The sequence below is a fragment of the Macrobrachium nipponense genome, chromosome 3 (genome assembly GCF_015104395.2).
Source record: "Macrobrachium nipponense isolate FS-2020 chromosome 3, ASM1510439v2, whole genome shotgun sequence".
Classification (NCBI taxonomy): domain Eukaryota; kingdom Metazoa; phylum Arthropoda; class Malacostraca; order Decapoda; family Palaemonidae; genus Macrobrachium; species Macrobrachium nipponense.
Genome location: NC_087202.1, coordinates 13,886,391 through 13,899,757, shown reverse-complemented (window position 1 = coordinate 13,899,757; position 13,367 = coordinate 13,886,391). Strand labels below are relative to the sequence as shown.

General features: G+C 47.2%; 1 protein-coding gene across 8 annotated transcripts in view; it reads left to right on the top strand.

Annotated features, from left to right (window-relative positions):
• The window catches only part of LOC135221632 (cytoskeleton-associated protein 5-like), a 173,012-nt gene that overhangs the window by 102,711 nt on the left and 56,934 nt on the right, over window positions 1–13,367 (top strand). For all 8 annotated transcript variants that reach the window (XM_064259301.1, XM_064259304.1, XM_064259300.1 and 5 more), the window contains exon 24: window positions 5,850–5,985. In XM_064259301.1, coding sequence (XP_064115371.1) covers window positions 5,850–5,985 — 136 coding nt within the window. The remainder of the gene's footprint in view (window positions 1–5,849; window positions 5,986–13,367) is intronic.

Sequence of the window (13,367 nt, the reverse complement as noted above, 5' to 3'; positions counted from 1 at the left end):
TCCAGTTATCAAGATCAATGGTTGCGAGGTAGCAGACCCCCAGTTAGTGGCAAATGAGTTTGCTAATCATTTTGCTAATGTTGCGAAGAAAAATGATGATAGACCCTATTCAGCTCAGACGGATAATGGAACAGGTCAAAATTGATTTTAATACCGTAAGACATGAGCAATACAATGCTCCTTTTACTATTAGAGAATTTGAATCAGCCTTGAATAGATGTAATGAATCAGCTCCTGGACTGGATGATATAACATATTCAATGATTAAGCATACCCCTGAAAATACCAGACTTCATATTAAGCCTAATTAACAGAATTTGCCGAGAACATATCTTCCCCAAGCTTTGGGAGAAGTTAAAATTACTGCCATTTGTGAAACCTGGAAAAGATCCATTCAAGACAGAAAATTATCGTCCTATTGCATTGACATCTTGTTTGTGTAAGATCATGGAAAAAATGGTGAACACGATTGATGTGGTACTTGGGAAGAGGTAAATATCTGTCGCCTGCTCTGTGGTTTCATACAATCAACTTACCTGTCAGATATATACATAGCTAAGACTCCGTCGTCCCACTATGTATATATCTGCCAGGTAAGTATGTATGAAACTTTATTGTATCATAACAATATCATTTTTCGGAGTATGCACTCCACAACTGATGTATTGATACGAATGGAATTGTCAATATGTGAAGCTTTTGCCAACAAGCAGCATCACATCACTGTGTTCTTTGATCTAGAGAAGGCTTATGATACAATGGAGATAGGGCATTTTGAGGGTCCTTTATGAATGTAACCTGAGAGGCAATTTGCCCCTCTGTATTAAGGCTTTTTTAAAAAATAGGATATTTCAGGTTCAGGTTGGAGCAACAATGTCAGATGTGTTCAATCAAGAAGGAGGAGTACCACAAGGAAGTGTTTTAAGTGTAACCTTGTTTGCCTTTGTAATCAATGGGGTTTCTAAAATAATTCCCCCAGATATAACATATACCCTTTTTGTTGATGACGTATCGATTTCCTTTGCAGCATCAAGGATGGCAGTGGCTGAACGCCGCCTTCAGCTCTGCATTGATAATATAGTAAAGTGGGCTGAGATTAATGGTTTTAGATTTTCTGCCAGTAAAACGGTAACTATGCACTTTTGTCGTATAAGGGGAATCCACCCTGATCCAGATCTGTTCATCCATAGGCAGAGAATTCCATGTGTTGGTGAAACAAGGTTTCTTGGTTTGATTTTTGAAAGCAAGCTGACCTGGATTCCACATCTGAAATATATTAAGGCAAAATGCTTGAAAGCAATGAATTTGCTGAAAGTCCTGTCTCACACTTCGTGGGGTGCAGACCGAACTCAGATGTTGAGATTATATAAAGCCTTGGTCTTTTCAAAATTAAGTTATTGGTGTGAGGTGTACACTTCTGCGAAGCCAAATAGCCTTAAAATGCTCAACTCAATTCATCATGGAGGAATACAGTTGTGTACTGGAGCATTTAAATCATCTACAGAGAGCATGCTTGTAGATGCTGATGAGGTGCCACTGGATCTTCATTACAAGCGTCTGCTGGTTCGGAGCTGGTATAGATTCCAGAGGCTACCCAAGTCTTTAACCAGCATTTGTATGAGAAATGAAAGGCATTGGCAGTTTTATGAAAGTCACCCCAAGCAACCTCATCCATTCGCTTTTAGAGTAAATTTTATTGTCTGTGAATTGAATATGCCAAGAATAGAGATTTTACCAGCAAAATATTCAGTTAGTCACCCCTGGAACTTTCCAGAGGTAAAATTTTTGTAGGTATTTTAATTTTACCAAGACAGAATTGTCCAGTGAGGCCATGCGGTCAATATTTTTAGAACACTGCATCACGATGACTCCACTGCAGTTTTCACGGATGGCTCAAAGTCAGATGCTGGCGTCGGCTTTGGTGTAGCCTTCCCTGATGTAGAGAGAAGCTGCAGGTTATCATATGTTGCATTGATTTTTACAGCATAATTATATGGAATTTTAAAGTCTTTAAAGGAAGTTTTAATTCGGAATGAAAATAATTTTGTTATATATTGTGACTCAAGAAGTGTTCTTCAGTCGCTGGAATCTTTTAACCCTCTAAACCCTCTGATTTTAGATATATTGGAATGGCTGCTTTTACTAAAAAGAAGAGGGAAAGAAGTAAAGTTCTGTTGGGTGCCATCCCATGTTGGGGTGGCTGGGAATGAGAAAGCTGACCAACTTGCAAAGTCTGCGGTCAGCTCCCCAGAACCCACAAGATGCCTACTACCATATCGGGATTTGTATCCTCCAGTAGGTCAGAGAATTAAAAAATGTTGGCATTCCCAGTGGGAGGATATTTTAACTAATCAAAAAATGTGCAGTATCACTTCATCAGTGTCTCCTTGGTCATATCCATATATGCCAAGGAGACAAGAAACGATGTTGTGCAGATTGAGGATTTGACGTACAAGACTTACACATGGGTTCTTGATGTCTCGTGAAAATCCTCCGTTTTGCGAGAACTGTAGTGTGCCCTTGACTGTGAAACATTTGTTGATTGAATGTCCCAGATTTGGGAATTTGAGACATAGGTTCCTGCCTTGGGGTCGTGACAGAGTAGGTAATTTTATCCTTGCTACAATTCTTGGAAAGGATTGTAATATAGAAGTTATATAAATTTATGGGGGAGGCAGGCCTCCTCAACCAAATTTAAATTATGCATAGATTGTCTATGTAAGAACTTTTATATATGAACAAAATTTTTATATACATATATTTTATATATTTATAGATTTTTTTATATGAAATTTATTTAAAATTTAATTGTTTCTATTTAATTTATTTCGGTGTCAGTTACCCAGATGTTGTGACGCCAGATTTGATACACAGTCAATCTATCTATGATGACCAGAATGTCATACAGTAATCCCTCGCCACTTCGCAGTTCAAGTTTCGCGGCCTCAGTGCATCGCTGATTTTTCAAAAATATTCTTAAAATAAAAATTCAAAAGTACTACTGCCACATCGGCAGCCGTATTGCAGAAAGCAGCGTTGTTTCATCGTGATGCGTGAGAGAAATGGTTTCCCAGGATGCCAGACAAAGAGAGAAGCTCTCTCAGAGGCTTTGTACATACCTTGGGCACTCAGACAAGGCAAGTGAATTGTTCCCAGTGCGAGATCGACGAATGAGAGCACTAGTGGATGTATCCCATGAGCTGATTGGCTGCGCATCATCGCATCCTCTCCCAGTTTCCTCCCTTGTTGTATCTCGCCACTCTTGTTCACGCTGTCAACTGTGTCTCATGTATCTTAGTGTTGTGTTCGGAATTAACCTTTCGATAAGCCCTTACAATGCCTCCCAAGCGCCGTGCCCCCGTGAAAGATTCCTCTAGTGAGCCCAAGAGGAAGAGGAAGATGATGACCATCAGTGAAAAGGTCAAACTTTTAGATAAGTTAAAACAGGGCAGAAGTTATGCCGTGGTGGCACGCCATTATGAAGTGAATGAATTGACAGGGCGCTACATCAAAAAAGACGAAGCTAACATTTGCAAAACTGCTGCAATAAGCTTCAATAAAGAAGCGAAACGTGGTAACTCCGGGTAATAAGAGAATTGTGAAAATAGAAGCTGCATTAGCCTTGTGGGTTGCTGATTGCAGGGAAAAAAAAAAAAATGTGAGTTTGGACACTAATATGATCGGGACAAAGGCCAAATCTCTTTATGATCAAACCTTGCCCGATGACGACAAAGGAGATGCTGACGAAGCCGCTGAAGATGATCCTGATGAACCTCAAGCCAGTACTAGCTCTGCCACGAGTGATTTGCCTCCTTGAGGACGAGGCTTTACAGCCAGCAAAGGCTGGTTCAATAAATTTCAAAAGGGATACGGCCTCAAAAGCATGCTTGTATGGTGAGGCTGCTTCTGCCGACACCAATGCTGCTCGTCGTTACGTGGAGGATGAGTTTCCTAAGCTTGTCAGTGATGGCAGCTACCTCTCTGAGTAAGTTTTTAACATGGACGAGACAGGCCTTTCTTGGAAGAGGATGCCTTCTCGTACATTCCTCTTCAAGGATGAAGTGAAGAGGCCAGACTTCAAGGCCCACAAGGACCATGTCACTCTCATTATGTGTGGCAATATTGCAGGTTTTATGCTTAAGCCATTCTTATTTATAAGGCCAAAAATCCACGGGCCTTAAAAAACAAAAATAAGGCTCTGCTCCATGTGTATTGGATGCATAACTCTAAGGCCTGGATAACGAAAGCCCTGGCCCTCGAATGGTTCCTCCATTGCTTCATTCTCCAGGTGAAGCTGTATCTGGCTCAGAAGGGCCTCCCTTTTAAGGTCCTTCTCTTGATGGAGTGTGCAGGAGGCCATGCAACAGATCTGCAATATGATGGGGTTCAGATAGTTTCTGCCCCCTAACACCACATCTCTAATTCAGCTGATGGATCAAGGTGTCATTCGTGCCTTTAAGGTACTACACGTTCCACAATGGAGGGCCTCATTGCGGCAGTTGACGACGACGACGAAGGCTTCACCTTGAAAAAGTACTGGCGTAACTACGACATTGCGTTGTGCTTGACTAATATCCAGCAACCATTGAAGGACATGAAAACTTGAGACCATTAATTCTTGCTGGAAGAAATTATGGCCTAACGTGGTGCATGACTGTGCAGGCTTCACTCCTGACGAAGTTCCTCACTCAGCGGTGGAGAAGGCGGTGAGGCTGGCTCGCATCATCAGGGATGAAGGATTCGTCGACAGGGTGGAAGATGATGTCAACGGCCTATCGCCCACTCGGACCCACTTACAGATGAAGACCTCCTGGAGATGACGAAGTCTGCAAGTGAAGAAGAAAGCGAAGAAGAGCAAGACGAAGAAATTGAAGAGCGTGGCCTTACCCTGGAGAACCTGCAACAATTGTGCAACATGGCAAGGGCAATGCAACGATTTGCACAAGACAATGATAATGTGATTCGAGCTGTCGAGTTTAGCAACCGTGTTGATGGGTTATGTCCTTGTGCAAGGTCATTTTGCAGCAAAAAAAAAAAAAAAAGACAACTACTACCCATCACCATGTTCTTCTCCAAGATAAAAACCTCAGCTACACCATCAGCGCCTCCAGCAGAAGAGCCTCCAAGTGAACCTGAAGCCTCTACGAGTTGAGTGGGAGCCTCTTCTGTGCCACCACCAGCCTCTTCACCTCTCTCGGAAGCAAATGTTGACGATCCAACGCTGATATCTGAGGATGAGGCGCTTCCTGAACTGATTTAAAGGCCTCATTATACCTGTGCAGTAACACCATTATCATCATCACATTCATTGAACTGCACAGGTCTGTCATCGTCGTCATCATTGCCATCGTCATTACTGGAGTAAAGTCTCTAGATACTACTGTCATTAGTGAGTGTAGAACACCATAGTACGTATCGTATGAGAGAGAGAGAGAGAGAGAATGTATAATATTAAGGTTTTATAATTAAATAGATTTAAGTAAAATATATATGAGTGAGTGAATGTATAATATTAAGGTTTATAATTAAATAGATTTAAGTAAAATATATATATTAAATATAAGTATACATATTTTAAACATTCTGGTACCCCTCACACACACACACACACACACACACACACACACACACACACACACACACACACACACACACATATGGAAATTCCTAGGGGGCCAATCCTACTTTGCCGATTTTCACCTATCGCAGGGGGTTTCTGGTCCCCATTTACCTTAATAAACGAGGGATCACTGTATTGTACTAAAGTGTGTATGTATTTCTCTTGAATTGGAAAATTACATGTTTATGATTAAATGTTATGCATGATGTTCCATGGCTTCTCTCAACAGTTTGGTGATCCCAAGGATTCTATTCGTGGATCTGCAAGAAATATTGCCAAACTCATATGTACCATATACCCAGCAAGTAAGGTTTCTCCATACATGATGGAAGGACTGAAAGCCAAGAATGCTCGTCAGAGAGCAGGTGAGTAGTCATTCTTTGTTATTCAGAAGTTGAAAAATGGAAAGTTTTGTACATTTTATGAGAACCAGCTATGAACAGTTGGATAAAATAATAAAACCAAGACCAAGGGGTGGCTCTGGAAATTATAGAGAAAGTCATAGAAGAACAAAGGCTTAATTGTCCGATACGTAATACAAACCATCGGTCCTTTAACAATAGGAAGTAGCTAGCGGCAGCTGGAACGGTCGTAAGCTTCGAACAAGGGGAGAACGGTAGTTAACTGCTTGTCCGACAGTCGCGCGCCGCGCGACTGTGAGGTAAACAAATCACTTTTGCTTTCGGCCGCTGGGTGTGAAGGACGTGTTCGTCATCGCTCTCTGCCCGCTTCATCCTCGTATGCTTTGTTTTATATTGTGTTTTCTACTAATGGTTTGTTTGACTTGAAAATGAAACTGTAAGTACACTGTTTTCATTTTCATTACTTAATTATGAACCAACATGGAGTTATCGCCGTAGATGCGGCGATTTCCTCTCTTTTCTATGATTGAACCCTTGAATTATGCCTCGGTGCCGAGGGCGGGCGCGCTCGCACCGAGTCAGGTATGTATTTTGGGCGAAAGTGTGTAATTGAGAAATGTAAGTACTCTTTTCATTATATATTTGCCCTGTGCGTTCGTTACCGAGTGTGTGTTTGCGCTCGGCACGAGCCTTTTGTAATTTTGTATAATAGAATGCAATGAAAGTGGGATTCGCAATTGCAATATTCTTTTCATTTTCATTTATTTATTTGCATGAAATTTAATTTGGATCAATTTTCGTTCTTACCCGGGAATTGATCCTTAACGATTTTTTTTATGTGAAATGAAATCGCAAGTGCAGTATTCTGTTTCATTTTCATATATATTTTTATGATAGCATCATATTATGGATCAAGTTTCCGTTCTTACCCGGGAATTGATCTTTTCCCCTTTAAGTTCTATGAAGTGAATCGCAAGGGCAGTATTCTGTTTCATTTTCATATTACTTTTCACTGCTGTGCGGGGGTAGGGGAAGCGAAGGTCTGCCAGGAAGTCGTCGGAAAGCTCTCCCGCGACTCCCTTGGTATCCGATTCTTCGTCTTCCTTCCTCCCCCCGCTCAGCTTCTTCGTTGTATTTTGTATTTGGGGTCCTTCCTTCGCTTCGTCGGGGTGGGGCATGTCTTCCCCCGTCGTGAGGGGAACCCCTCTTACTAATCTATCTATGTTACCGCAGGTGCTACATCCGTGGGAGACGACCTTGGACAGGTATGGACCACCGCGGAGGCAGGGCGTGCCTAGCATCCACGGGCTGCTGCAGCGTCTAGCGAGGTCTGGGGCGGTCTCCACTACTACCACGGCCGCTTATGCTGCTCCCCCCCCCTCCTGGTCTACACTCCCCATGCTGTGTCGATGACGCCGTCTGCCGCTACTAGGGCCGCAGCCGTACCGAGGTGGGGTTGCCGCCGCCGCCTGTTTTCTTCGTGTTGCCTGCCCCAGACTTCCGCTGTTCAGCAGCTCGCCCCGGGACCGGGCGCCAGGACCCAGGTTCCGCTGGCTGCCGATGATTCTACGAGGCGATCGCTGGGCCTGCCGTACCTGCCGCTGATGTGATTCCCACTGTTGGCTTGGCTGTCCCTTCTTGGGTCTACCGCTGCCAGCTGTTCCTGCCGCTCCTGAGCTGGTTGCTGTTCCTGTCGCTCCTGGTTCCTGTGCCTGTCCATGCTGGTCCTGCCCACGGTTGTGTTCTTCCCCAGTCCCAGGTCCTTCCGGACAGGTGCAGTCGGGCCGTGTTGCTTCGCATAGCCCCGCTCCGGCCTGGATGGAGGTACCTGACGACTGTCCTGCGTGAGCTGACGAGGAAAAGGAGAAGAGGAAGCTGTCATCTTCGTCTTCATCGTCTGCTGCTGCCTCCTCCCCTTCGACTTCTAAGGCCCTAAGCCGAAGAAGAAGAAGAAGGCTGCCTTCCCCCCTAAGAAGTCTCCTTCGGAACTTCTAAGGGCCCGTCCCACCTCGGTGGGACGGGGGTCCTTCTGCTGGTCCTCCTGCTCCTTCGGGAGCGGGGCCCGTCTCCCCTTCCGTAAGGAAGAGATAGACGGGGACCAGAGGAGTATCGGTTAGCTCTGGTACTTCCTCGCCTGGTGCTAGCGGCGATGCCGCTACGCCAGGTTCCGGCTCGGTCTCTCGTTCGCGAGAGATCCCGAGTGTACGTTCTCCCTCGGGAGACCGTGCAGCCAAGTTTCGGCGCCAGAGTTCGCTCGGCGCCAAGACGCGTCACGGAGCAGAAGGCTGGTGAGAGACGCTCAGGTGACTCTTGCCAGGCCAGCGGCCGCTCTTGCAGCGACCAGCTGGTAACCCGGTTTTCCCCCCTAAGAAGGCTCCTTCGGGACCTTCTAAGGGCCCGTCTCGCTCAGGCGATTCGGGGAGCTCTTCTGCTGGTCCTCCTGCTCCCTCGGGAACAGGGCCCGTCTTTTCTTCTACCAAGGAGAAGAAGACGGGGACCAGAGGAGTACCAGCTTTGGCTGGCACTTCCTCGCCTGGTTCTAGCGGTTCTGCCGCTAAACCAGGATCCGCCTTCGGCTTTCTCGTTAGCGAGAAGTACCGAGTGGACGGTCTCCCGCGGGAGACCGTCCAGCCAAAGTCCTTGACGCCCGAGCTCGCTCGCCGTCAAGACCGAAGCGCGGAGCAGAAGACTGGCGAGAGTCGTGCAGACGACTCTCGTCAGGCCAGTGGACGCTCTTGCAGCGACCAGCTGGCTGCTCGGGTTGACGTGACGGTCGCTGACCAGCCACGAGTTGAGGCGAGAAGGGGTCCCGCGGCTGTCGTACCAGCCACGGCTGGTACCAGCGGCTCGACGCGCCGACAGGACGCTCGCCAGTCTCACCGCGACAGCGAACCTAGCAGGTCACCTGACGCCGCTCCCATCGGGACCGGGCGAAGATGGTAACCAGCAACAGCTCGCCTGACGCTAGAGATCAGCGTCGACGTTCTCAGGCCGAGCCTCTCGCCCCAGGCGAGCGGCAAGGCTAGGCCTGCTGCTCGATCGCCACCGCGGGTTGTTGACGATCAGCAGCAGCCCTCCAGCACGCTGGTCTGCCAGCGAGCTAGGGGGGGGCGTCAGGTCTGCCTCTCCTGTACCTTCAACCTCCTCGGGCTACACCGGGAGGAGCGAGGTACCTATGAGTGATCGCGAGAGGTGCGCCGCTCGCGATCCCGCTATGACGCCGTATGGACCAGGCACGGTTCTAGGACCGACCAGGACATACGTGCAAGTAGCTGGAGGCGACCGTCGGGTCTGCCGCTATTCCTCCTTCAGAAAGGATGGAGTATCTCGGGATCTGTTCTTGTTGGAAGGACTGGACGGTCCTACTCCGCAAGACGCGGTTACTCCCGAGATACAGAGGAAATTGGCAGAAGTCATTAAGCTGATTCGTCAGCAATAATGACCTTGCGGAAGGATTGCCGCTCCCACCAGCAGAGCCCACGTCTCTGCTCGAGTCGTTTTGGGGCCCGAGAGGGAACCCAAACCGACGGTGGGTCTGCCGCGATCGGAGCTTGCCGATTCTGTCTCCGACCAGAGTCTCATCGTCTCCGGACAAGAAGGCTCGCTCAGTTTCTGGCCGGTCGATCAAGCTACTTCCACCTCCTCTACTGCGACAGCGGCGTTTCTACGTGTCTTCGGACACCGTATTTAAATACTCCTTCGGTCCTCCTGAGAGGTTTCGACCTCGACGAGGACTGGAAATGAGTCGGAGGACGGTATCGGCTCTCCCCTGTCAGGTGTCGATCAGCCCCACCCAGACGACGTTCACAGTGGCGGCAGACCCTTACCTACAGTGAGAGTTCGTAACCCTCCGCGGGAAAACGTTTTCTCCTGACGATACGTTTTCCCAGACTCTGAGAGACCATCGCCGCAAGGCGATGGCTGCTCCATTCATTTCTCCAACTGCTAGTTCCACTGGAAGGCGAGGCGTAGTATCCAATTCCTCTCCCTTCATTCCCTCTCTCCTTACGGCTACGAGGGAAAGGGGAGGGATCCTACAGAGATTTCTCTGTAGGATCCCACGTTCGGGACTGCGCTACGGGGGGACCTTCGGGTCCTACCTGACGTAACGCCCCGGTCGTTGAGGAGGGATCCTGCCCCATTCTCGATTTCTACGGGAATCGAGAGGACCACCAGCCGATATCGTTTGACGAATTCGGTGGGGGTTTCGCAGACTGCTTAGAATTCTAAGGAATTTCTAGCGCATTCAGAGTGTTCGAGTTTTTTTACGATCTCCAAACACTTAGGCGAGACCCGACGGTCTAAAGTGAGCGAGACGAGAATCCCCGATGTTACATGATAATCGGAACCTCGCCTATGCTCGAATTCCTGGAATTTCTAGCATTGGGAAGAAGACTGCTGCTGAAAGAAACTATCTTACAGTAGGCGAACCAACCTGGAATAGAGAAGATCGGACGGGAATATCCAGTTTGGCTTGAACTATCGTCTTGAGTATTCTGTTCACCATTGAAGCTTTCCTTCGAGAAGACTTCTCCTTCACTCTTTGATAGAGATCGAAGGTGGTCGATCTCCAATCCTTATTTTATTTTCTTGAAGGAAAGAATTTAGGATGGAGAATCGTTGTTCAGAATCCTACAAATATACTACGTATATTAACCTCGCGACATGATTCTACTAAGCAGTTGAATTGTCCGAGGGGTAGGCGCATATCCTAGTTTATCTACGGATTGCACTTAGAAGAGAAGTATTCTAATTGAACTGCAACTCGGGGTTGCCTGCAACCTCCCAGGAGTTTTCAGTTTCAATTTTATATACTTATGGTTTTGTCACGACAACACCATTTCAACTTTATATTTACCGAAAGAAATTCGTTTCGCCTAAATATAATTGCTCGAGCATATCTTTTATGCTCGGTAGTTTCTAGCCGAACGCATTCCTTCATGGAATAATGGATACATGGCAACTCAGGATGACGAGTCGGCGAGAGCTCAGGCTCAACTACTGCGTATTGAACTGCCTGACAGCAGCTCAATATCAGCTGGGCCTCCGAGATGCCACGGTCAGTTATGTCTCTCTCTCTCCCCTGGTTTGATTGACTACCGAAACCGTATCTCTGCCCAACAATCATGGACTTAGGTCTCTGATTAATGGGGATTCTCGCAATAATGAAGGACCATCTACTGCTGTGACGCTAGATTCCATCGCCTTCGACATTTGCGAGAATTTTCAAATAGAGATATCTCTTGGACCTCTTCATCTTTCTGTTTACCTCCGAACGGTAACAAGAAGTCTGTACAAGTCTCCCGCTGCATCGCACTGCGATAATGCGAATGATTTTGCAGACATCTGAGTTGTCTTCAAAATATCTCGTATTCGTAGGTATACAATTGTTTTCATTGTTCAAACCCGAATTACGAGATGTGTCAGAAGACATCGCCTACTCTCCGACCTGACAGCTCTACTTCCAAATGTTCAGCCCATGAGAAGCAGTTCTTCAGGCGGCTTTCCCCTGTGTTTTCATTACTGAAGAACGCCCCGCTTTTCATTGCAACTACGACTTCTCACCGGACAGCAATGAAATAGCGGTTAGCGTTTTCAGTCATTTGTAAGCACAGGTTTATGATCTTGAGAATCCTTCTCTCGATTCGTCTGTGAAGACGTAGGTTGCATTCAATATCTACCTTCGTCTTCAACGGTACATAGTGTTGTTTCTCCTTAGCTGAGATTCAACAACCATGAGATGTTTTGCCTTCAGGGACCTCGGTCTCTAGAAGGCAATTGACTTTCGCCTGTTGGGCACATGCCTTAAGAGAATCATCACCTTGCTGTCTGGCATTGGTGACAAACAAATACATTATTTGTTTGGTCTCTCGGCATAAACCCTTTAAAGGCGAAGGTCACGTGACTTACTCGGATGCTTTGACAACTTGCCTCCTACCGAACGCAGTCAGTCGGCAGCTGTCAGAGCGGCCGAGTCAGTTACGAACTACGCTGTTGACTTAGTTCGGTTGTTACAGAGCAATCATTACTTCGTTTTAATAGCTTGTCACAGTACCCATACCATTGACACCCACCATGGAGTGTCGGTGTCCTATCCACTACCAGAGAACTTCGCTGCATGGGGATAGGAGGATGCGAGAGACTTCGTGGCAACGGACAGACCAGTATGGGTACTGGACATCACCGAAGTAGAGAAGAGGAATAGGTCATGCGACTATTTCCTTCTTTTCCTCTGAGGAACTGCATGACTTCTCCTGCGAAGTCAAGCATCCAGGGGATGGGGATCCGTGACGCTCGATTTCGTACCGAACTTCGTAGCGAAGACTCAGAACCCTTCGGTCCCTGACGATTGGTTCGAGTCGTTCACAATCCCCTCCCTAATGGACTTCACCGCCTTCGATGCGAAGGAGATGCTGCCTTGTCCGCAAGAACTTCTCCTTGGCGCAGGTACTGAAGGCAGGGTCTGGTCCAACCAGACCACATGCCCTTCCTTCTACCCTTCGGGATATTGCCCACAGGTCCTTGGATCTTTTTCCTTGGGACCCGTGGTGGCTGCTCAACACGTTGTGTAGCGAACCCAGACCCTCGCAGGCTGAACAGCATCGAGTCCTGGTGTGACCGTAAGAATGGATGAGTGAATGAGAGTGTGACTGGCTCCTCTTCCATCTTTTTCTTCCCCTCTACCTGTGGTTAGAGGGACACGGTCGTCACCCTGCTGGATTAGGACAAGATGCAGGTGAGCTACTCAACAAGAGCCCCATCCTATCCTTTCACTAGGGATAGGAGTGTATATCCACCACTTCCTCCAACAAGGGGGAGGAAGTGGATGCCAGCTTGAGACAACCCATACTTTATGTTGCCTCTTGCAAACAGGAACAAGTTCTTGCTTGCTGTACGAAGATATACGCTTGCCTCTCTCTTAGTACTGGCGCCCCAGAGGTCTGACCATTGATACTGCGGTGCACACCCCGATCAATCGGACAGAGGCTTTGGATCCCTCCCTCGCTCTTACGACCAGGGAGGCATTCCAGGGATGGACGAATACCAGTCTGTTCATCAAAAGACTCAGATTCCTCCCACCAAGAAGTGAGTCTTCCTATTGTTTAAAGGACCGATGGTTTGTATTACGTATCGGAACAAATGACAATTTGTCGAAAATTGCATTTTTCCTAACTATACAAACCTGAGGTCCTTTACATATAGTCCCTCCTCATGCCACCCCTCACTCTGCGTATTTTGCATGGGCCCAAAAGCAAAAGTGATTTGTTTACCGCCGCGCGACTGTCGGACAAGCAGTTAACTACCGTTCCCCCTCCCCCTTGTTCGAAGCTTACGACCGTTCCAGCTGCCGCTAGCTACTTCCTATTGTTAAAGGACCTCAGGGT